Source organism: Alligator mississippiensis, chromosome 2 (assembly GCF_030867095.1).
Source record: "Alligator mississippiensis isolate rAllMis1 chromosome 2, rAllMis1, whole genome shotgun sequence".
NCBI classification, from domain to species: domain Eukaryota; kingdom Metazoa; phylum Chordata; order Crocodylia; family Alligatoridae; genus Alligator; species Alligator mississippiensis.
The window spans coordinates 161,625,814-161,649,064 of NC_081825.1; the positions used below are offsets into that span (position 1 = coordinate 161,625,814).

The 23,251-nt window shown below is 45.6% G+C and overlaps 1 protein-coding gene across 2 annotated transcripts in view; it reads right to left on the reverse strand.

Annotated features, from left to right (window-relative positions):
- The window catches only part of EMCN (endomucin), a 112,365-nt gene extending 90,492 nt beyond the window's left edge, over positions 1 to 21,873 (reverse strand). The window contains exon 1 of one of the 2 annotated variants that reach the window (XM_006264504.4): positions 21,684 to 21,872. In XM_006264504.4, the coding sequence (XP_006264566.1) occupies positions 21,684 to 21,768 (85 nt within the window). In that variant the 5' untranslated portion in view covers positions 21,769 to 21,872. Of the gene's footprint in view, positions 1 to 21,683 lie in introns of both variants that reach the window. The other variant, XM_019488056.2, reaches the window with a different exon arrangement.
- Positions 21,874 to 23,251: the final 1,378 nt, after the last annotated feature.

The following is a 23,251-nucleotide window of genomic DNA, read 5'->3' on the forward strand; positions in this document are numbered from 1 at the left end:
AGGTGTGCTGGAGGTTCTTCCTTCCCAGATGCAGCACTTTACATTTCTCTATGTTGAACCTCATCTGGTTCTGTACTGCCCAACATGCCAGCCTGTCTAGGTCTGCTTGTATCTGCAGCCTATCTGCAGGTGTGTCCGCACAACCCCATATCTTGGTGTCATCTGCGAACTTGGCCAGTGGGCTTTTTACCCTCTCATCCAGGTCGTTGATGAAGATATTGAACAGCAATGGGCCAAGTACCAACCCCTGGGGTATGCCACTGTCCACATCTCACCAGAACAACACCAATCCATTCATTTGGACTCTCTATGTCCTACCCTGCAACCAGTTTCGCACCCACTTGACGGTCCTGAAGTTGAGCCCGATATCTTCCAGTTTTTTGATCAGTACCTTGTGGGATACCAGGTTAAAGGCTTTCTGGAAGTTGAGGTATATGATGTCAACCACTTTTCTCTTGTCCAGGTGACAAGTCACCTGATCATAGAAAGAAATTAGGTTGGTCAGACAAGACCTGCCCTGACGAAGCCATGCTGGCTGTCATTCAGTATCATGTCTTCTGCAAGTTTGTCTCATATAGCTGCTTTGATGAATGTTTCTAGGATTTTCCCTGGAATAGAAGTTAAGTTAATTGGCCTCTAGTTTTCTGGGTCTTAATGCTTCCCCTTCTTGAAGATGGGCACAACATTGGCCCTCTCCTAGTCCTCTGGGATTTCTCCAGAGGCCCATGATTTTTGAAAGACCTTTGCCAGGGGCTCTGTAATTACTTCGGCCAACTTTTGCAGCACTCTTGGGTAAAGTTCATTCAGTCCTGCTGATTTATATACATCTAATTTCTTTAATTGATCATACACCAGTTCTATGGCAATGGTGTAAACGGTGTCAATCCCGCTCTGCTCATTCTGTGCCCTACCTGGCATGTTGTACCCTTTGGTCTTGTGAAAGACCAAGGCAAAGTAGTCATTTAGGAGTTCTGTTTTTTCCTGAGTGGTAGTGACCAGGTATCCTGAGGCACTGAGCAGTGGCCCCACACTCCCATTAGTTTTCCTTTTACTCCCTATGTAGCTAAAGAAGGACTTCTTGTTGTCCTTGATTCTTGTAGCCAGTTTTAGTTTGGTTTCTGTCTTAGCTTGCCTAAGCTGTTTTCTACAAGTGCGGGCCATTGTCAAGTAGTCTTCCTTAGACGCTGTCCCAAGCTTCTATTGTTTGTATGCCTCTTTTTCTGTAGGAGGGCTGCAACTTCCCTGCTTAGCCAAGAGGGTTTTTTGACACTTCTGCTACTTTTTATCCATATGGGAATGGATTTTCTCTGAGCCTTAGGGATTGTACCCTTAAGGAATGACCATTCTTTTCGTGTTCCCTTTACCTGTGGTCCTTGGTTGTCTCTCAGGGTATTCTCTACTAGTGACCTGAGCTTATTAAAATTTGTGTTTTTGTAGTCTAAGACTTCGAGCTTGGTATCTGTTTTGTCAGCCTTGTGACAAACCGTGAACATAATGATTTCATGGTCACTATTGCCTAGGCTGCCCTCTATGATTAAGTTGGAACATCTCCTACCTAATAGATCAAAAGCATACGGGAACATCTCCTAGCTAAAAGGGAGGTGTACACCCAATGGAAGGGAGGGGCCATCACCAGGGAAGACTATACCTTGGTTGCTCGGGGCTGCAGGGGGGCGGTCAGGAAGGCAAAGGCAGAGATGGAACTGGGACTAGCTACCCGGATTAAGGACAACAAGAAGTCCATTTTTAAATACATAGGGGGCAAAAAGAAGGTACCCGGTAACGTGGGGCCTCTGCAAAACACACTAGGAAATCTGGTTGTCGCACCAGACAATGAGGCTAACCTGTTTAATGATTTCTTTGCCTCCATTTTCCTCAGCAGGGACCAGATCAGCCCTTCCTCTGGGACCCCCTCAGGCCCCAGGGGAGGCGCACACAGGACTAGGGTCAGTGAGGATCTAGTCAGGGAACTTCTGGAAGGACTGGATGTATTTAAATCAGCTGGTCCTGATGACCTCCACCCCAGAGTGCTGAGGGGATTAGCAGAGGTCATTGCAGGACCCCTGGCATGGATTTACGAGCACTCGTGGTGCTCTGGTGTGGTGCCAGAGGACTGGAAAAGGGCCAATGTGGTTCCCATTTTCAAAAAAGGGAGGAAGGAGGACCCAGGGAACTATAGGTCAGTTAGTCTTACCTCAATCCTGGGTAAGCTTTTTGAGAGAATTATCCTGGCACATGTCCATGAGGGGCCAGCAGGGGAGGTTATGCTTAGGGGCAACCAACACAGGTTCATTAGAGGCAGGTCCTGTCAGACCAACCTGGTGCCCTTCTATGACCAGGCCACAAAATCCTTAGATGCAGGGGTAGCAGTGGACGTAGTCTTTCTGGACTTCAGGAAGGTCTTCGACACTGTCTCTCACCCCATTCTCATTAAAAAGCTAGGGGACTGTGGCGTCAACACCTACACAAAGGGGTCGCTAACTGGCTGGAGGGCCACACCCAGAGAGTGGTGGTGGACGGGTCATTTTCGACCTGGAGGGATGTGGGCAGTGGGGTCCCCCAGGGCTCGGTCCTTGGACCCGCACTGTTCAACATCTTCATCAGTGACTTGTACGAGGGGGTAAAAAGCACCCTATTCAAATTTGCTGATGACACTAAGATGTGGGGGGAAGTGGGCACACTAGAAGGGAGGAATAAGCTGCAATCAGACCTAGACAGGTTACAGGGGTGGGCAGATGAGAACAGGATGGGTTTCAACACTGACCAGTGCAAGGTGCTGCACCTGGGGAGGAAGAACCAGCAGCATACCTACAGGCTGGGGAACTCCCTTCTTGTCAGTGCAGAGGCTGAAAAGGATCTTGGAATCATTATTGATGCCAAAATGAACATGGGCTGACAGTGTGGGGATGTGGTCAGGAAGGCCAACCGCACCTTGTCATGCATCCACAGATGCATCACAAGCAGGTCCAAGGAGGTGAACCTCCCGCTTGATGCAGCACTGGTCAGGCCGCAGTTGGAATACTGCATCCAGTTCTGGGCACCGCACTTCAGGAGGGATGTGGACAGCACTGAGAGGGTTCAGAGGAGGGCCACCCGCATGATCAGGGGGCAGCAGGGCAGTCCCTATGAGGAGAGGCTAAGGGACCTGAACCTGTTCAGCCTCCACAAGAGAAGGCTCAGGGGGGATCTAGTGGTCTGTTACAAACTAGTCAGGGGGGACCAGCAGGCATTGGGGGGAGTCCCTGTTCCCCCGAGCACTACCAGGAGCGACTAGAAATAATGGTCAGAAGCTGGCAGAGGGTAGATTCAGACTAGACATCAGGAGGCGCTACTTCACAGTCAAGGCAGCTAGGATCTGGAACCAACTACCAAGAGAAGTGGTGCTGGCTCCTACCCTGGGGGTCTTTAAGAGGAGGCTAGATGAACACCTTGCTGGAGTTGTTTGACCCCAGTGCTCTTTCCTGCCATGGCAGGGGGTCGGACTTCATGATCTGTCAAGGTTCCTTCCGACCCTACAAACTATGAAACTATGAAACCAGGTCATCCCCTTTGGCCAGGACCAGGTCAAGAACTGCATTGCCTCTAGTTGGCCTGTGCACCTCCTGAGTCAAAAAAGGCTCTTCAGTGCTGGTCAGGAAGGATCGTGATTAATCTGAGCTGGCCAAGCACTCCTCCCAGGAAATGTCTAGGTAGTTGAAGTCATCCATGACAACTATGTCCCGTGCATGCATGATCTCCATTAGTTCATGGGCAAACGCTAAATCAAGTTCCTCCCCTTGCTTAGGCAGCCTCTAGTATACACCTACAGTCAGGTCTCTCTCACTGAGCCTCCCCCAGAGCTTGACCCAGAGGGTTTCAGGCTGTTCTTCTTTGGGCCAACATTGGCCCATAGGGAAGTGTACTGCTCTTTCACATAGAGGGCAACACTCCCACCTCTGTTCCCTACCTGATCCCTTCTGTGAAGCTCTTTGCATACACAACTACCAGTTCAGTAAGAATGTTCCCATTGATGTTTTGGAGCATCTTGAGAAGCACTCCATTAAGACTCAAATCATTATGCCCTGTTTCGAAAAACCAAACAGTGCATGGATTTACTCACAGCATGACCACCAAATAAATGGAAGGTTTCTACTAACAGACACTCTACACTAGCTGTCACATTTTAGAGCATGAAAGACTATTGCACATTAGCAATATATTATTATCATTATTAAACATGGATATTACAGTAGTGCATAGAGACCAACTATGTCTTTACCTCATTATATTAGGTCTGTGAAACATACAATTAATTACAACTCATTATCAAAAATATATCTAGAATATTTAAATAAATAATACTGATGCAGCTAATCAGGAGCTATTTGTAAGTTATCTACATTGTGGGAGAATGCTGAAATTAAGTGCTGCTTGGTTAAGTAGCATACTGTACATATTATCAGAATGATTAGTAGGTAGTGCAGAAATGTTTTCAAGGATGCTTTCAAGTTAGCATAAGCAGATGGGTTGCATCCTACAGTACTCAAGGAATTGGTTGAGGTAACTTCAGAGCCACTGGCTATTTTCTTTGAGAACTTGTGGAGGTCAGGTAGATGACTGGAAGTGGGCAAATATAGTGGCCACCTTTAAGAAAGGGAAGATATTGGGAAGTTTTTTTTTAACTATGAGAGTGTTTAAGTATTGAACATTGGAGGAGGCTACATAGACAGGTTGTAGAATCTCCATCCTTGGAAGTTTTGAAGAGCAAGTTAGACAAATAGTTGTTTAGGAAGGTTTAGACAGAGATAACCCTGCCTTGAGCAGCAGGTAGGACTAAATTAAGTCCCTTCCAGCTCTATTTTCCATGATCTTATGAAACTCTGGAGAGAAGGATTTCTGTTACAAATCTGCAAGACCTTAATTTTTTTTTCTTCTGAAAGAATTAAGCTTAACTTTATTGGTGTTTCTTTTAACCATACATGTGGTCAGTGCTGCCAAATGGAATCATTCAAAAATCATGAAATTAGGACACAAATCATGAGTTTAAAAACAATTTGGTGGAGATAATTTCCATTTTGGCATTTTTAAAATTCTAAGTTCATATGTTCAAGTATTTGTCTGTCAAGCAGAAAGATAAGAAACTTTTTTTTTAATGAAAGCAGGGTTTCATCTATATTTGCTTCAAGGCAAGAGCTGGAGTTTTAAGAAAAACAACCAAGGTTGTAAGGTGTGATAAGACTTTGAACACTGGTAACACTGACATAGTGTCTTTTTCACTAAATACAGTCATTCCTAATTTCATAAGCTAAAAACAAAAGCAAAGAACAACCCTCCTCTCCAGTTTTTTTCTTCAGCAAGCTTTGCAAACAAGTATTACACATATAACACACTTCACATATAATATTCTAAAGTTCTTGCAATGATGCAAAAGCATTTCCAGCCTCATCTGCTTAGGCCAAGAAATGTAGTGCCACCAAAAATGCATCTTACATGTGACCAGTCACCACCACTTCATGCTAGCATACACAGGAATTGCTGGCACTGCAGCTGTAAGTTGCCAAGTAGTCTTTTCAGCAGAGTTGCACAATGCCCCTTCAACCCTTACTGTGGTTATTCTGTACAATATACATTGTCACCTGTATTTCTGACTACTTTCTCGGGTTGAGCAGCTAAGATATGTAGGGCCTACATTTCTGAGCTGCAGACCAGCTTCCACCAGCAATAAGGAACAGAGACCCACTTGAACAGTAGAAGGGGCACTCTGTCATCACTGCCTACAAATGGAAACCAGGGAAATGCTTGCAGGTCAGAGGCAGGTGAGGTCTTATTATGATTAGACAGACCTAGGGAGCTCCCTGATGTTAAGGGAGAACAAACATCTGAGGAAAAAAAAAGGAAAAAAAGAGCACTAGCTAGAGGGGAGGAAAAATGCAAGCCTGTGAGGTAGAAAAGGAGAAAGAGGCACTGGTGGTGGTGAGTGGACTGGTGTTGAACCTGCAAGGAAATATGAAACGGTCACATAGGGCTGAGACCATGGACTTTGACAACTAGGGCCAGGTACAGACATTATACTGGTATAAGTGATCAGAAACAGGTCTATAACCATAAGAGAACAGAAGTTTGGTGCACACACCCTGGGGCATGTCTATACATGTATTAACATGCTTTAATTAATGTGCATTAAATCTAATACCTCCACTGTGAGGCACTAGAAAGATGTGCATTAGTCAGTCTTAATGCACATTAACTAAACAGTTTTAAGAGATGCTTAATGAGTTTTAACTTATTTTAATGCTCATTAAATAAATAGCATGAGATGTCTGTACACATGCTCTGGGGTGAAGAGGGGTTGAGGGGGACAGATGCTTTCATAGACATTAGGGATGGAAGGGACCTCGGAAGATCATTGAGTCCAGCCTGCATTATTTTTTTTAATTTTTAAATTTCTGGGTGCCACAGTCTGACCAATAGCCATCTGGCCTTTGGCATGGTACCACTGCCAGTGTAGGGCAACTGTGTGATTTTACTAAGTGTTTACATGGCACAGGCTTGGATAAAAGAAGTGATTCACACATGGCAAGGTTACCCTGCAAATGTGTATACATACCACAGTCATAGTAGAAATCCTGTGTCACACAGCCACCTTGAGTATTGACTGAAATTGCTACTGCACCATTCTTTTTCGTCATGTGGTGCCTAAGTAACTTCTAGTCTTCCTTGAATTTTGGATTGAAGAAAACATACAGGACTGGATTCAGACAAGCAGGTAATGGGAAAAATATTAGAGTAACGGACTTCATTATTTCAGGACTGATAGAGATTGCAGTGATCAATGGTGCAAATGAGACAAATGCAACAGGGCAGAAAAAGATGCAGTTGGTGAAGATTAGTCAATCAACATGCTTAATCATGCTAGATTGTGAATTTTCTGAGAGGTCCTCTTTTTCTAAGTTGCAATACTTTTATTTATTTTTTTTTTTATAGAACATTTTATTAGAAAACCATACTATAACAAAAGACTCAAAACAACCCCAAACAGAGGCCTCACAAAAGGGTAATACAACATTTCAAATAACATAATACAAAACATCGGAATTGATATATTGCACGTCATCTCATTTGTACACAATATATACAACATCCCTGAGTATTAGCTATCTAACACTTATTACACATATCATATTAGACATCCTGTATGTCCCCCCCCCCCCAAAAAAAAAAAAAAAAAGGAAAGCGAGAACACTGAGTGCAATATAGGTCTCTTGTTGTCTCTATCCCATGTGCAACCCTAGCCAGCCTTTTCTATTCACAATGCTGACTCTTAGTTTAGCCTATACCTGTGCTGGGCTGAAACAACCCCCTGAAGTCCATCTCTTGCCAGAATTTTTCCTCCCCTCCTCCTTTCATATTTCTTTCCCTAGCTCTATAGAAGTGCAGCTCGTGCATTACTAACTGCAGACACTCCGTTGTGGAAAAGCACCACCCCTTTAGAGCCAACAAGGAGCGTACTTTCCATAGTGCTACTTTGGTGCACGTGATTAAAACCCTCACCCCCCCATGTCCCATCCGTCCCCTCTGATAAACCATAGAGAACATTTCTGGAAGTGACCCCCGTTCCCCTTCCCGTATCCTTCAAATAGGTAGTCACTTCCCCCACACCCTTTGTGCGTAAAAGCAGTCCCACAGCACATGTGTCACCGACTTGGGCTCATCGCAGAGCTCCCTTGGGCACTTGGGGGACCAAGAGAGTCCCCAGTGATAGAGCACCTGTTGTACTGGCAGAGCATTTCACACAGCTCTCCATGTCAGCTCCTCGTGCTCCCCTTTCCATTCCTTCCCCACCAGACCTTTCCACACCCTACTGACTTGTTCAGGTCTCAATTCCCCAACATCCGACATCCTCTGCTTTCCTCTCAGGAAATTAAAGACCTTTTTGGCATTTCCCAGCCCCTCGATTCCTAACCCCTCCAATCCTTCTTGTGCAACAAAGGCTCCAAGTCGCGCGTAGGGCAGCGACATCTGCCAAGCCCACGATCCCTGCCACGCACTCCCAAACAGGCCCAGCCTTCTCAGGAGCCTTCCCCCGCAGAACCTGCAGAAATTGGTAACCGTGCCCGTTGCTCCCCTCGCTTCCCTCACCACCATCTTCAAAAAGTGCCCGTAAACAAAGGTCTCTATGTTGGGGAAGCCCCATCCCCCCAATCCCTCATCCTTATATATCTCTGTCCTAGCCACTTTCTCAGTCTTCCCCCCCCAAAAGAAAAGGCACAAGGCCCGCTGGACCCGCCGGGACTGTCGCCAGGATGGGGGATACACCATCGCCATGTACAGGATTAGCAGCAGCAAGCACTGTTTGATCGCTTGCACCTTCCCCCTCGATGATAACCCCCGTGTGCTCCACAAACCCACCGTCTGTTTCACTCTCCCCTCCAACACTTCCCAAGCCCGTTTTCCTTTCCCCTAGATATCCATCCAGATGCCCAGCATCTTCAGTTCCTCCCTTTCCACCTGTAGCCCAAAGTTTCTCAATTCCCCCCAATTCCCTACCGCAAGCACTACGCTCTTGTCCACGTTCAGCCTCGCTCCGGATGCTTCCCCAAACTCATTTACGTGCTTCAAGGCTCTTCCCAGGGACATCTCGTTCCTCACTACACATGTCACATCGTCCATGTATAGGCAATACAGTTTAGTGTAGATAATAGCCATTAGCAAAAATGCTAATGAATTTTGAAGCCCTAAAGTTACTGTAAACCCTAACGACGGTGTTTCTCCAGTTGGGAAGGGTAAGCAGAAGGGTGATGCTGAATATTCCCCTTTATGTACTGTTCCACACACCCAAACCAAAAAGGTAACCCTACTAACTTGCTTCAACCTCAGGCTTTTCCACCACACATTCTGGGTTTTTTGATCCTTGACTTACACTAGACTCAGTAGTGCTGGCTCTATACTTATGTAAGCGAATTGCAGGATGCTGAGCACTCCAGAAATAAATATTACTAATTAATAAATAAATAAATAAGTATTATTAATTAATAAATAATTGCTTGCACTCCAAAAATAAAATATTGACATACTGCTGCATTCAGGACTCTACATTCTGTCCAAGAGCTGCACTCACAGCTGACTTCTCTAGAGAGACGCGTAGCATTTAAGTTATACAATGATCTTTCTCCTCCCCTTTCCTCATTCACAGTGTTTAAGGGTAAAGAGAGAGAGTTGTTTCCCTACACAACTGGTGCAAGTTAAACTAAATCAATTTTAAAGCAGTCCTTTAGTTACACAGGTGCAGCCTATACATAGACAAGGATTCAAGGCCCCACTGCAACCATGTGGGGAAATAAGGGAAAAAACAAAATGAAGAAGTCCCTTCCCTCACAACTTCAGTGCAGTAACGGTCACCTCTTAATTCACTCCCTCCAGTAGCTGGGAGACTAGTCCTTTGAACTGTGCTTAATTGCTACTTATGATGAGACTTTAATTGCCAGGTTTTGTTCTGAACCATATTTTAGAGACCTAAAATGGTAACCTTAAGAGATCCTAAAAAGGCATTACAAATAAAATATTCACAGATGCAGCATTTTGGCATTACTATGGCAGATGATAGACCAATACAACATGCACACACGAGCAAAATTTCTTTAACAGAATTTGCTTTTGTGTAATATGCAGTTTACTACTTTGAGAACTTCTATATTGACACATAGACTCTATTGGTACAATGTGTATTAAAGTATAAAGCTGCATCCTACATATATCTGTTGTTTTGGATGCAACTGCTACACAATGTCTTCAAACAGTAACTCTCTCAATGTTTAATATTTAGAGTAATATCTTCAAAAGTGGCATAATCGTTTAGGAAATGTTACTAAGCTATAGGCTGCTAAATCACTGAAGAGCTTTTGAAAATGTTACCCTAAAAAAACATGAAGAGAATGACAAGAAATGAATTAATTACTGTAATGAACTGCTGGTGTATTTTTGTCCCATTGTACTTTACCCAATGGATCAGAACTGATCGCTGTTTGTTCTGGGCTACATATTACCAACATTTTATGGGAATTTTTCAATAATGAGGGGTGGAAAGAGACTGTGCTTTTGGATCAGAAAGCTCTATATTCTATTCCTGCTATTACCTTGAACTACCAAGTGGGCAAGATGCACAGCACAGTGATAATTACATAGTCCAAGGTGGTTTTAAATTTGTTACCATACATTTTTTGTATATGAAGAATTATTACACTTTGTGGAAAAATGAGAAGTAAAGGAAAGTGAGTATGGATGAGCTGTTAGTTATCATCTATCATGCATTGCATTCAACAAAATCCTGAATTTGTTGCTAGGACTTAGTGAAAAAGTTCAACTGACTAACTATATAATGCAGGAAGCATTCATTGAAATGACTCCTGTGATGTATTTTTAGCATATCCTGTGTCTGTTTTACACTCACTCCAGCCGCACCCAGCTTTGCCATTATGCTTTTGACATTTTTGTGGAAATGTGTGTTTGGATTATCAAAATCAGCCAAACACCCTGAAGGAAACTCCTGTGGAAACATAAATTGGTTCCATAATTGATTTAATTCCATACTGAATTGAATCCCTTCTCATTTTTTCCAGTCTCTAGGATAAAACCACAAGGGCTAAATGTGCAGAACATGTCAATATTAAAATGTCTAAATAAGACATTAGCAAATTAATATGTTATCACTTCAGCTATTTTCACATGAAGAATACAGAGAGTACATTTGGAAAATACCTGATATCTGTAATTCAGCTTAGATTCACAGAATCATAGCACTGAAAAAAATCTAAAGGGTCATCTGGTCCAGTGTCCTGAAGGATCCGTTGTTCTTAAAAACCACAGCCAGATGCTTCTTCAGACTCTTCTTGAAAATCTCCTGTGAAAGAGATTCCAGGACTACCCTAATGCAATTGTTCCACTGTTTTACTATCCTCACCATTAGTTTTTCCCTTGAAATTTAAATCTACTTTTGTGTACTTTAAAACCCTTGCCTCATGTGCTGCCCTCTGTGGCATAGGAGAAACATTTTTCTCCATCCGTTTATGACAGCCTTTTAAATATCAGAAAATTGCTTTCATGTTCCACTGTAATATCTTTGTCTGAAAATTAAACTGTATCTAATTTTTTATGTTCCTTTCCTTAAATGGCTCTCATTCCAACTGCTTTATCATCTTTTCCACTTGCCTTAGCTCATCATCACCTGCGGTCAGTTTCTTTCTGTCCCTTTAAAATATAATGCCACAGATCAGACACAGCAATCCAGCTGAGGCCAATCCATCACTGAGCTGAGTAATACTATTACCCACTATTTCTTTCATACGATGCTTCTACTAATGCAAACAAACTTGCATTTTTCTGTTTTGTGTATCACTATAAATCACACTGCTCCTTTTCTGTCTACTGCCAAGTGCGTTATCCAATATCCACCATTCTGTATTTGTGCATGTGTTTTTTTTCTCTGGGTTTGGCACCTTACCTTTGTCTCTGCTGAATTTCATTTTTATGTCTATAGTCCAGTCCAGATAGACACAGGGAACTGTCTATCTCTGTCTCCTTTATTATTTCCTTTCAGGTAATTCAAGACTCTTATCAAATGCCTCCTTAGTCTTCTCTTTTCCAAACTAAACCATCCTAGTTGTTTCATCTTTTTCTTATAGATAAGGTTTTCCATGCCTCTTACCATTTTTGTTGCTCTCCACTGAATTCTTTCTAATATAGCAACATCTTTCTTGAAGTGTGGTGTCCAAAAATCGGCACAGAACTCCAGACGAGTTCTGTCCATTGCTATGTAGAATGGTTGAATCACTTCCCATGATTTTTAAGTGACACTCTTGTTAATCCAGTCCAGTATGCTGTTGCCCTTTTTATACAACAATTTCACACTGTTGGCTCATATTCAGCTTACAGTCCATTCTAACCACCAAACTCTTCAGCAGCCTCACCAATCATTCTCTAGCCTGTACTTATGCATGCATTTATTCTATACCAGCTTTGCACTTGTCCTTACTAAATTTCATCTGATTGATTTCAGACCATTTCTCCAGTTTATCTAGGTCAAGGCTTGGCAACCTACAGGTTACAGGCTAGATCAATTTGATTATTGGGAGTTTGATATAGGCTGAGTGACAAATTTACTCGCTCACCTGGGTGGTTTTCTTTATGGGGCTCCTCCTCCCCTTACATTGCACCCTTACCATACCCCAACAGACAATACTTTCCTGCATCTTGATTTTGCATAGACTGGTTGGCTGCCAGCTGTACCTCACCAGTTCATTGAAATGGAAGAGTGCCTAAGTTGAAATTAATCCCTCCAGGCTCCTAAGAGCCATGATATAAACCAGTTGCTTATGGATTTATAGAACAAGCCCCTTAGATCAGTTCATGCAAGAGTCTATATTATAGTTAGCTAAATTTAATTTATCTCCAAAGTATTTGTTAGTCAATTTGTATGAGACCCTGTAAGACCCAGAGAATAATCAACCTAAATCCATTTCTTCTCTGGTGCATAGACCATCCAGTGGGGCTGGGTGCAAGGCTCCAGAGGAGTGGGGCCCTAAGCCAAGGGAGCTAGATGCAAGGCTCCTCAGGTAAGGAGATAAGCGGATTTGTGAGGAAAAGTCATGGAATCTTTTTCCATATGAGACATTTAAAAGCTATATTGGACAAAGCATTGGAAAAAGCATTGAGAGCAGGGAGTCCTGCTCTGGCAGGCTGGAAAGGGGGCTTAAGCTGGTCAGGCCCCTTTTATATCTAATTCCTATGATATAACACAGCAGGTGCTACTGCGTCAGTAAGCCAGGATGTTTATGAAAAGGGATGGTTAGGGAATTTGCATGTTGTGTTCCTGTTATTATTAGCAGCAGGTCCCCTGTAATAGGTTATTCTGCAAATATTTTTAATACTGCGCTTCCTTACAATACACATTGGAAACAATTGCACTGAGTATTTTCAGAAGGCATCCAGCAGTTTAGCAAATGTATTTTTTTGCCCGTCATACCCTAGCAAATATAGGTAATATACTCTACCAACCTGTAGTTAAAAAGAATACCAGTGACAAAAAGAGAACCTAAAGTTTTATGCCTATAACAGGCTTTTCAGGTACACTGAAGTTACATAGTTTTCAAGGCATATTTTCTGTATGGCAAACTGAAGCTAAATACTGCAGCAAGAAGCCCAGTCTTCTGTCTCGGGGAATTCCTTGGCAACCTACTTTTATTAAGCCCCATATAAAAATGATATGCCTTCCTTCCCTTTTTCAACTTGAATCTAAAGTGACTTAAAATGTTGGTGGTAGGAACCCTTGGCTTTCTAGTGTCTTTCCACTGTGAACCTGCCTAGCAACTAGTTTCCCCAGTGCCTCTCTCAACAATAACTGATGAATATTTGGGCTTCAATGGCCAGCTGTGAATGAGTCAACAATGTTAACATTTACATGGTCTTTATTAGGTATTGGAGTTAAATTACACTAGGTGTGTGTACACATGCATTTGATGCGGGACCAGTTTACTTGTAAATAAACTACTCACAATTAAACACTCTGAGGCAGACATCTACACATGCAAGGATGTGGTAGTAGATTTGCTGCTCTCAGCAGCAAACTGGTCTTATATCCTGGGGCCCTGCAATGGGCTTCTGCCACCACCAAGGGGAGCTGGAGGCTCCACCCACAGCTGCCTGCAGAGGAGACTCTTTAAAGATAGCTCTGCTCCCTGGTCAGTTGTGGTTCTGGCCAGGAACAGCATGCACACTGTTGCAGCTCTTGCACCACAGTCTCTGCCTCCCTATGCCATGGCTGCTCCAGTCCCTGCCCCAGTAGTGGTGCCTAGTGTCCTGGGCTCCTGCTGGCCACCACACCAGCTGATCTACAGCCATCTGGGACCTGCTAGCTCTCTCATGCCTGCCGACGCATTCCAGGATGCCACTGCCAGGGCCATCCTTACCCTCCTGGTCCTCCAGCCCCACCACCTCTGGGCCTACCAGGCCAGGCAGGACTAGTGGCTACACATTGTCTATAACACACCTAGGACAACAAGCAGTGGCTGAAGGATTCAGGATAACCCGGGCCAGCTTCCAGGACCTCTGAAAGCATCTCTGCCCACACCTGAAGCAGCAAGACACCAACATCAGGCTGCCCTCTTTACAGAAACCTTGCTGGCCATTGCCTTACTGAAGCTGGCCATGCCTGCCAGCCTCTGCTACATGGGCCACCTCTTTGGTGTGGGCAATGTGACCACTGGGGAAGCCATCTTGGTAGTGTGCAGTGCCCTCCAGGATATGCTGGGGCACACTGCTCCATATGTATGCCTCCCTTATTGGGGGGGGGGGTTCTGTGCCCGGGGGTTCCACCAGTATATCGGGGCTCTGGATGTGACCTACATTCCCATCATCTGCCCGTCCCACTGTGACCTACCCTACCTTAACTGGTGCCTGGGCTGGACCCACATCCTGCTGGAGCATGCCTTTGGCCACCTCAAGAGATGCTGGTGCACCCTCATTGCCCACATAGAATTCACCAAGGACAGCATGCCCTGGGTCATCATTGCAGCCTGCATTCTGCATACCATCTGCCAGGCACAGCAAGTGGATGATGTCTGACAGCAGGAGCACCAGCTGTGGTGGAAGCAACAGTGATGGTACACCCTCACTGAGGCCCCAGGTGTGCTGAACACCAACCACCAGGGGCTAGGGCACTGGGTTTGAGAGGTGCTGGCTAACCACCTCCTCCTGCACTCTCTGCTGTAGCCTGCCTGGACAGTTGCCCAAGGACCCCTACCCCACTGCCCCTCCCCAGCACCAGAGCCCATCTCCCCTCCCTCCCCAACACCAGAGCCCCTCCACTATGCACCCCATCCAACAACAATAAAACACCCTCTTCCCCATGCAAATTATTTACCATGTGGCATGTTTGTGTGCCTTCCTGGGTGGGCGGCCATGGGGTGGAGTTCAGGGACAGGCAGCTTGTACCTCAATCTCTGGCCATTCCCCCACAGGTGTACTTCCTGCAGTGAGTCCAGTGGGTAGGGGACTCACCCAGGGGTGATGGTGGCCACTTCTCCTCTGATGTGGGTGGCTCCCACTCTGGCAGTTGGTGTCCAGAGCCAGCAGGGCTGGTGTGTGGTCCTGCGCCCACTACAGGCAGCTCCTGCTCTGCACCTACATGGAGCCAGGGCACACGGTGGGCTGGGTCCATGGGGGGGTGGCAGTGGGAGGGGGCGTGGGCTTCTGGCTGGTGGAGGTGGCACTGGAACTCTTCCCAGGCCCATGAGGAGGCCTGCTGCTGGGTAGCAGGCAGCTGCCAGGGAACAGGTGGGGTTAGGGTCAGGAGCAGATCAGCAGGCAGTGCAAAGGTGACTGGCAGGGTCAGGATGGTGTCCAGCACCTCCTTCATGGGCTGCACTGCCTTGATTATGACCATTCCTTGCTCCCTGAGGGCCTCCACATGCTCATGCTCCAGGACCTGCACCCTGAACTCCCAATCTGGTCCTGTCCAATCTTATCTGGTCCCACATGTCCTCACAGGCAACCTTCTCCACCCACCACCTGTCGTGCCAGGCAACATCCTCCACCTGCCATATCCATGCATCCACCTGCCAGTCCTCTGTGGCCATCACCATCTGGCCCAAGAGGAGGGTCTGATCCTGGGTCCTCCTCCTGTAGAGCTGATGCATCCCCAGGACCCCAGATATGGAAGGCAGTGACCCTAAAGTCACCACCTAGCTGCCAACAGTAGCCTCTCCCCTGCTTGCAGCTTCAGGGCCTACAGAGACATGAGAAAGAAGCTGTTTGTGAGAGTTTGCTACATTTCTGAGATAAGATGCTCTGTACCAGGGGCTGTATGGTACCTAGCCTCAGATCAGTGGTCAGGCATGCACTGGTGCCCAGGAACTATGGGAAGTTGGCCAGGCAGCCACCAGCCAAGCCCCCCATTCCCACTCACTCCCCTGAGGCCTCAGGTGCTGGCCACAGACAGCCTGCCTCTCCCACCCTGTTCCCAGGCTGGGACAGGCCTGGCTCTTGGCAGCACCTGCCGCCATGGCCCTAAACCCTGCTGCCCCCCCCCTTTTTCCTCCTGAAGGTCAGCCTGTTTCCTGTGCTGCCACCTAGCCCATGGCACCTGGGCTCAGGGGGCATGGGGCTCCCAAGTGACTGGAACAAGGAGCTGCCCATACCCTCACCCTCCGGACAGGGGCCCTCTCTGGGGAGGCACTGGTGCTGTGCCCTGACTGTGACTCTGCTGTGCATGTCCTGAGTGCTGCATGAGGATCTGTTTCCATGGATTGAGGGGTGCCCAACCCACTATGCCTTGCTGCTGCTAATTGCCATGGTGCTCTGGGCACACTTGCACACCTGGTATGGGACCCTGAGCCTCAACTGTATTGGGGGAAAGCCTGGGCTGCCCTGTAATCTCTGATGCCACGTGGAGGGCTATCTGTGGCTGCTCTACACATCCCTGTCCCATGCAGCCAAGGAGGACATTGCCACTGGCATTGACACATTTCTTGGCATGTGAGAGACGTGTGCCCACCTACCTGTGGGGGCACAGGCTGCTCAATAAAGTTTTGTCTCCCAACTCCCTGTGTGCTGTGGAGCGGGAGCCCAGGAGCCAGGGGAACATGGCTGGGAGGGAGGCAGTGAGGGGCAGCAGGGGCCATGGCTGGGACCAGGGGCAGGGAACTCCCCCCCCCACAGTGTGGGGCTTATCATGTGGGCAGGGCTGGCATGTCCAGTGCCTTCAGTCTGTCCTGACTGGTGGGAACAGCATGTGGCTCCCAGCAGTTTCCTTGGGTGGTGGGATATGGCATGCAAGCAGCCAGCCAGGGGCCCCCCAGGGAGGTGCTGGCACAGCTGGTGGCCAGTGGTGACATGGCTGCCTGCACCTCGCAGCTGGGGCTGAAGCTGCAGAGCTGTGGGGCAGGCACTGGTCCAGACTCCCCAACCTGCTGGTAGAAGCTGGGGGCAGGGATCTCAGTAGGACCCCAAGAGACCCTCCTCCAGTGACACATCACCGCCAGGCTGGAGTGGGAGCTTGGGCAGGCCTCCTATGCTGCTGTACACAGCATGGTTGTGGCCTGGATCCCAGGTTACAAGGAGCTCAATTAGCTGCTGCATAAAGGGCATGGACTTGCAGGTACTCTGCAACTGACAATTGTGGTCGGTAATGGTGACCCATTGTGCCCGCAAGGCTTTGACCTTTATGTGTCACTGCCATGCTGACCGGTTGTACCTGCACTTCCACATCCAGCCTGACAGTCCTCATGGATGTGGGTGTTCAAGTGCCTGCCCTGCGCAAACTGCTGCTGCACCTCTCCCTCACCCCACAGTGCCATGAGTTTGCCAGTCTCTTCCTGCAACCAGTTGGGGCCCCAGGTGGTGGCAAATGGCATCAGTGATGAAGCCATTAGGGCTCTCACACTAGCTCTCAGGGCCTCTGCACAGCTGTTCCTGTGCTGCCAGGCTTGGGCAGCTGCCTGCACCCAGTGCAGGGATATGGTTCAGGACTAGGAGCCATGCAGTGAGGCAATGCCCCACAGCACCTGCAGGCTCCAGGAAGGCTGCTGGGGCCTGGCTGTGGGCAGCTGGTGCTGGCCCTGGCAGCCAGGAGCTAGCTGAAGCTGGGCCTGGGTACTGGCAGTGGCAGTAGCCTACAGCAGCCTGCAGGGCTGGATGGTATGGGCCTGGCAGCCAAGTAGCACTATGGTGCCAGGCAGCAGTGTCAGGGTGCAGGCAGGCTGGCACAGGTAGCCCAAGGCCTGTGCAGGAGCAGCAGAGTCCAAAAGTCCCATTCCCCTTCCCCCCCCCCCCCCGGCTCTCTGCTGTTGTGTCCAAGGGCCCAAAATGCCTGCAGACTTTTAAAGGGTCTATGGCTGGGGCTGCCACAGAGGCAGCCCAGCCCTGAACCAGGAGAGGCTCTCAGCCCTTTGGGCTCTGGGGCTGAGTTCAGACTAGCCCCCTAGTGGCGGGGCTGACCATGAGAAAATCTGCTCCTGTTTGGTGTCTACATGAGTGTTACTGCGCTGCAAGTACTCATGGATAAATGTGCTACTTGCATTGGCTGCCACTTGCATTGGCTGCCTTCATGAGTAGTGAAGTTTACAGTGGAATGTGTGCACATATAGCCTTTCATGCTCACTGTGCAGTAAACTACACTACTTTGCAGTAAAGCGTCTCGTATAGACACACTCACTGAAATGATTTAATGAAATGAAGCTACTCTCTTCTCTACATTGAAATGAATAGGGGTAATTCACTTCTCTGAGACATGATTTCAGGCTGTCCACAGACTCAGACAGATATCACTGTATAGTTTAACATTTAGAAAGTTATTGTCATGGCCTTACAGGCTTCAATTTTCTATTTTTAAAAAAGAAAAGCCTAGAATCCATGTCAGGACAAGGGGTCAGCTTAGAACTTGCAGCGAAGTTCATAATCACACAATAATGGAAATGTTGAGCTCTGATTCTTTCTAGTAATTATGAGGCAAAAAATGTACACCTCAGAACAGGGACAAAATAGGTAAAATCTTTTGGCCATAAGGGTAGAAGATGCTGAACTTACTGCCACTGTTTCTTCCAGATTAACTAAAACCAAAGAGCATTTGTACATGTGCTCCGAGAGTGGAGGTAGGGCACTTTAATTAGAGTGGCTCTAAGAGCCACTCTAATTAAAGTGTGCTGAACATCTCATGTATCAGTGTCCCTGTGCTTCCAAAAGGCAGTGGAGGTGGTTTATCTAAAGTTTGTGATAATTACCACACTCCAGCATACTCAACTAATCAAGTCTCCTCCAACATGCTATAATTACAGCGTGTCAGATCAGCATCCTGGCTTGTATACAGGCACCCAAAGATTTTAGCATGCTGATCAGTCTTGCCTCACTAGCTAAGTCTGTCAAGCCCAACTATGACTGTTTTGGCTTATTCATATTCTGATAAAAATGATAGAAGGAAAAAGATCATGAGAAGCATGGGCTGCTCCTTAATATAATCAAGGTTTTTAATGGACTTTATACTAATGTTTTACCTACACTAACATTTTTTAAATAAACTATCACCCTGTGAAAACTGAAGATGTTAATAGAACCTGAATGTGTTCTTCAAAAAGATTAGATATGTTTAGATAGCAGTGCTCTCCCAATCCTGGCAAAAGGCACAATTCCATTAGAATGATAAGGAAAGGCAGAAAGTCCACAGTGCATATATGTGTGATGCAAAAACAAGCAAGGGGCATGTTTGCTTCTTCCTATCTTTCTCCTGAAAGGCTGTATGTTAGAGATAGCAGCACACCCTGAAGCATCATAGTGCAGTTGGAAAACAGGATGACAAAACATGCTTAAACCAAGTTTTAAATATATAAGGTGTTACCACCAGACATAAGGGAGGGTTTTCAACAGTACCAGAGGAAGGTGGCCATCCAGCTCCCAGTGAAAGTCAATTTGAAAATCCCACCAATATTTATTGTTGGTCCTGCTGGCTACAGCATCGCACTGCAGGTTCATGTTCATACTGTGGTTAATAATTACCCCCAGGTCTTGGTAGCAAGTGATGGGGGATCTTCAGTCCTGCTGCCTGATGAGAGACAGCAGTTGCACAAGCACCCATGTCACGAGTGTTGCCTGTCAGCAGCTAGAGGTGCAGGGCCCCAGAACTCCCCTGCACCTATCTCCTTGACAGCTGGCAGGCTTTGTGTCCTCAGCAGGGGCTAGCATGCCTGCAGTTTTCACCCTGCTATACCTTAACACACACACAGTGTCACCCATGTCACAAGTTTTGCTTGTCTGCAGCTTGAGGTGCAGTTTCCCCCAAGCCCCTGCACCGATCTCCTTGAAACTTGGCAGGCTTTGTGGCTTCAGCAGGGGCTACCACCCCTGCAGTTTTCACCCCACTGTGGCTTAACAAATACACGACACAAATTTTGCTCTCAAGACTTTGGGGTGGAAGATCTTTGAACCCCCTGAACCTATCTTCCTGAAACTTGGCACACTTCATGCCCTCAGAAGTGGCTACTATTCCTGCAAGTTTCATCCATATTTGCCCAGAAGTGACAAAGTTATAGGCTGTTTCAACCTTCCCCATTATAGCCTATGGGCGAAATGTCGAAACAGCGTCAAAATGGTGAAACGTTTCGACTTTTCTCATTTTGTTTCAAGACTGTTTTGACCATAGCTGTTCTGTTTTGATTTTGCTTTTTTGACCTCGAAATGGGTCACAACAGTGGCAAAACAAAACTGGTGGCAAAATTTTGCACAGCCCTACTTGAAAGCAAGTGTCTCTTATTTTGATGCTTACTAATTCAGTGTGATGACTTCTGCCCTGCTCCAGCAATATCCTATCATCTCCATTCAGAAGAGAGAAAACCTGTATGCCAGGGACTTCACAAAACTGACCAACCTCCTATGCATTGCGCTTCACCTTTGCATGTTGTTTTGGAATAACCTGTTGCAAACTGAATGCGCTCCACCAGGTTTTCCCAAAGATAAGTAATTTGCTAAAGATTTAACAGTGATGGAAAGGCTGCTTTTTCTGACACCAGCCAACAGAGAATACAGAGCAGCCTAACATAAATTTTCAGAATACATACTGACATGGCATAGTTCATGAATTAGATAATTTATGACAGAAACATCACTGTTAAGCTACTTCACTGCTTTTTTAACTGTGACGACTGCAAGCAATAGTTCAGCTCACTCCACACAATACATTTTTGGGGTTTTTTGCTTGGATTTGTAAAGCATAACTCAAGTAAAAGTTTTTAGCTCAGGACTTGTAATTACTTAATCCAGTAAAAATAGATTTTCTATTTACTAGTTAGTTGCCAGTCACTGAAAATCTTTTGATCTATTCTAATGACATTTGTAAAAGCTTCAGGTACAGTTTTCCAGAAAATAAGAAATAAAATCTTCAGCTTCAACTTTAACTCTCAATAAAGCTGATGAGACTTTAGTTGCAGTCTCTTTCATCTTCTTATCACAAATTAATTTATTCTGAATTAAAAATATTTCAAGCAGAAGAGCACTAGAAACAGAAGATCAGTGAACATTAGAACACGAACTAACAGTTTTTAATCTTCTAAAACTTGTTGAGCACCGTCACTAGTTCAGCCCTGAGCAGTCTGCATGCATTGTTGGATTATACTAGAGGAATCCCACAGGTTCACATACAGCTGCAGTAAATATACACCAGGTTTTGAAAAGCACACTCAGCCAGTACACCACCAGTGTAATTCTGGTGAATAAGGGGGTTATATCAGGATACATTTGACCTGTTGTATTTACCCAGTGTATTAAACTAAATTTTCAAAACCAACAGACATTTCAAATCTTGTTAGAAGTTTCCTGTACAAAATAGAGTTTTCAAAAGAGGAAAATGAAACAAAACACCCTCCTAAATAAGCAGTTGCTTCCTTAGTCAGTGCTTTTAATTCGTCTCAGATCTATCAGAGAAAAAGTACATTGCCAGAAATATTCTTTTTACTGAGATCATATAACTCAAAACAAAAATAAAACAGAGGTAGTACCTCCTCCAAATGTATATTTCTTCTGCCTACATGTATGGGAATGAAGTAGTGAACTGCAGTATCAGAGTCAAATGAAACCTTCACTATCAAAAGCCCACTGAAGTGATAACTGCGTCTGCTACAGATCTGCTAACAGAGTCAAAAGAGTAACAGAGAACAATGAACTCTTACCATTTGTAACGTAGGTGCTGAATGCAGCTAGGAAGAGAAGGGCAACTTCAAGCAGCTTCATGCTTGTGCTCAGTTTCATTGGCATCCCTTTTCAGAGCCAGGCAGTGAATAGTCTCTTACTCTGAAGCAGGCCCTAATTAGTAAGTGGAAAAGGTGTGCAGAGGCTGTAAAGACACTGCCCATTCCTGCTTATTTAGGGGACTTTGATAAAGAACGAGAGGAAACACAGCACACTCCCTCTGGGAGTTCAGTATAGAGGAGATTAATTGTTTCAGTCCTTACAGGAACTCCTTTTTCTTTGGCAGTCAACCGTGTTTTTGTTAATACTTTATTTTGTTCTTCTTTGACCCAGAAGTCAAGAAAGGTCTTGAGCTGAGGCCTTTCTTTAGATTACAGCGTACATCACCAACTCTTTAAATATATTATGGATATTTTTAAATAGGGTGTTTATTAATAGTGACAAAGTCTAGATAATGGGAATCTTACAACAGGGTATGAAAAGGAAAAAGTAAATAAGACAGTTCACGATTATTAACTATATTACGGAAGCACTTAAATGTTCCAGTTGAGAGCAGGACCATAGTATTCTAGGGGGTTGCACAAGCACATTATCAGAAAAAACCCGACCTAAAAGAGCAGAAAATCTGGATAGGATGGACAAAGAGCTGCACAGCAAATGAGCAGAGAGGGGGAAATGACTTGCCTCAGGTCACATAACAGATAAATGACAACTAGTAACAGGACCAGTGTCAAAAGCCTACCCACCCCTCACCCTGACAAGTAGATTACACGGCCTCTAAACCTTTGATTTCTTAAAACATCATAAGGGGGTCCAATCCCATGTGATTTTAAAAAGAAAGGGAATCAAGGTATATTTTAATTCAACAGAATCCACAACTCACTGAATAAGAACAACATGTTAAGGCAAGAACCTTGAATTATCGTGATCCAAATGCCATGGCAAAAAATGAATCAGAATCCACAGTGATCAGTAGGGGTGTGTAAAATGGACCATATTCAATTTGGATTTGGCCCGAATTGGGAACAGTGATTCGATTAGTTGATTTGGATCACTGTCCCCAATTTGATTTGGTCAAATCCAAATCTGAAGATTCTATGCTTATTCAGAGAATCAGCAATTTGGCCATAGACACCGCTTTAAATGTTTTTTTCTACATACCTCAAGGTACCAGGCATGGATCGTGAATGCTGCAATGGTGGGACAGATGAAGTGTCCCACAGGAGCATGGAAGGCCCTCCACCCATGTGCTTGGCAGCAAACCTAGAAGTGGACTGGAAGTACTTCAGGTCCGCTTCTGGGTCCGCCGCGCTCCCATGGGAAGTTCCAAGCGCCCCAGCATCTCAGCATTCACAAGCTGCCTGGTACCTTGAGGTATGTAGAAAAAACATTTAAAGCTGTGTCTACGTCTAAATCATTGAATCTCTCTGAATCTATTTGGAGGGTTTCGATTCAATTCAGAGAGATTAAAGGGTCTCCTGATTCAATTCGGATTTGGAGATTTGGCTGCCGAATCAGGCTGAATCTCCACCAGATCGAATCAGCAACT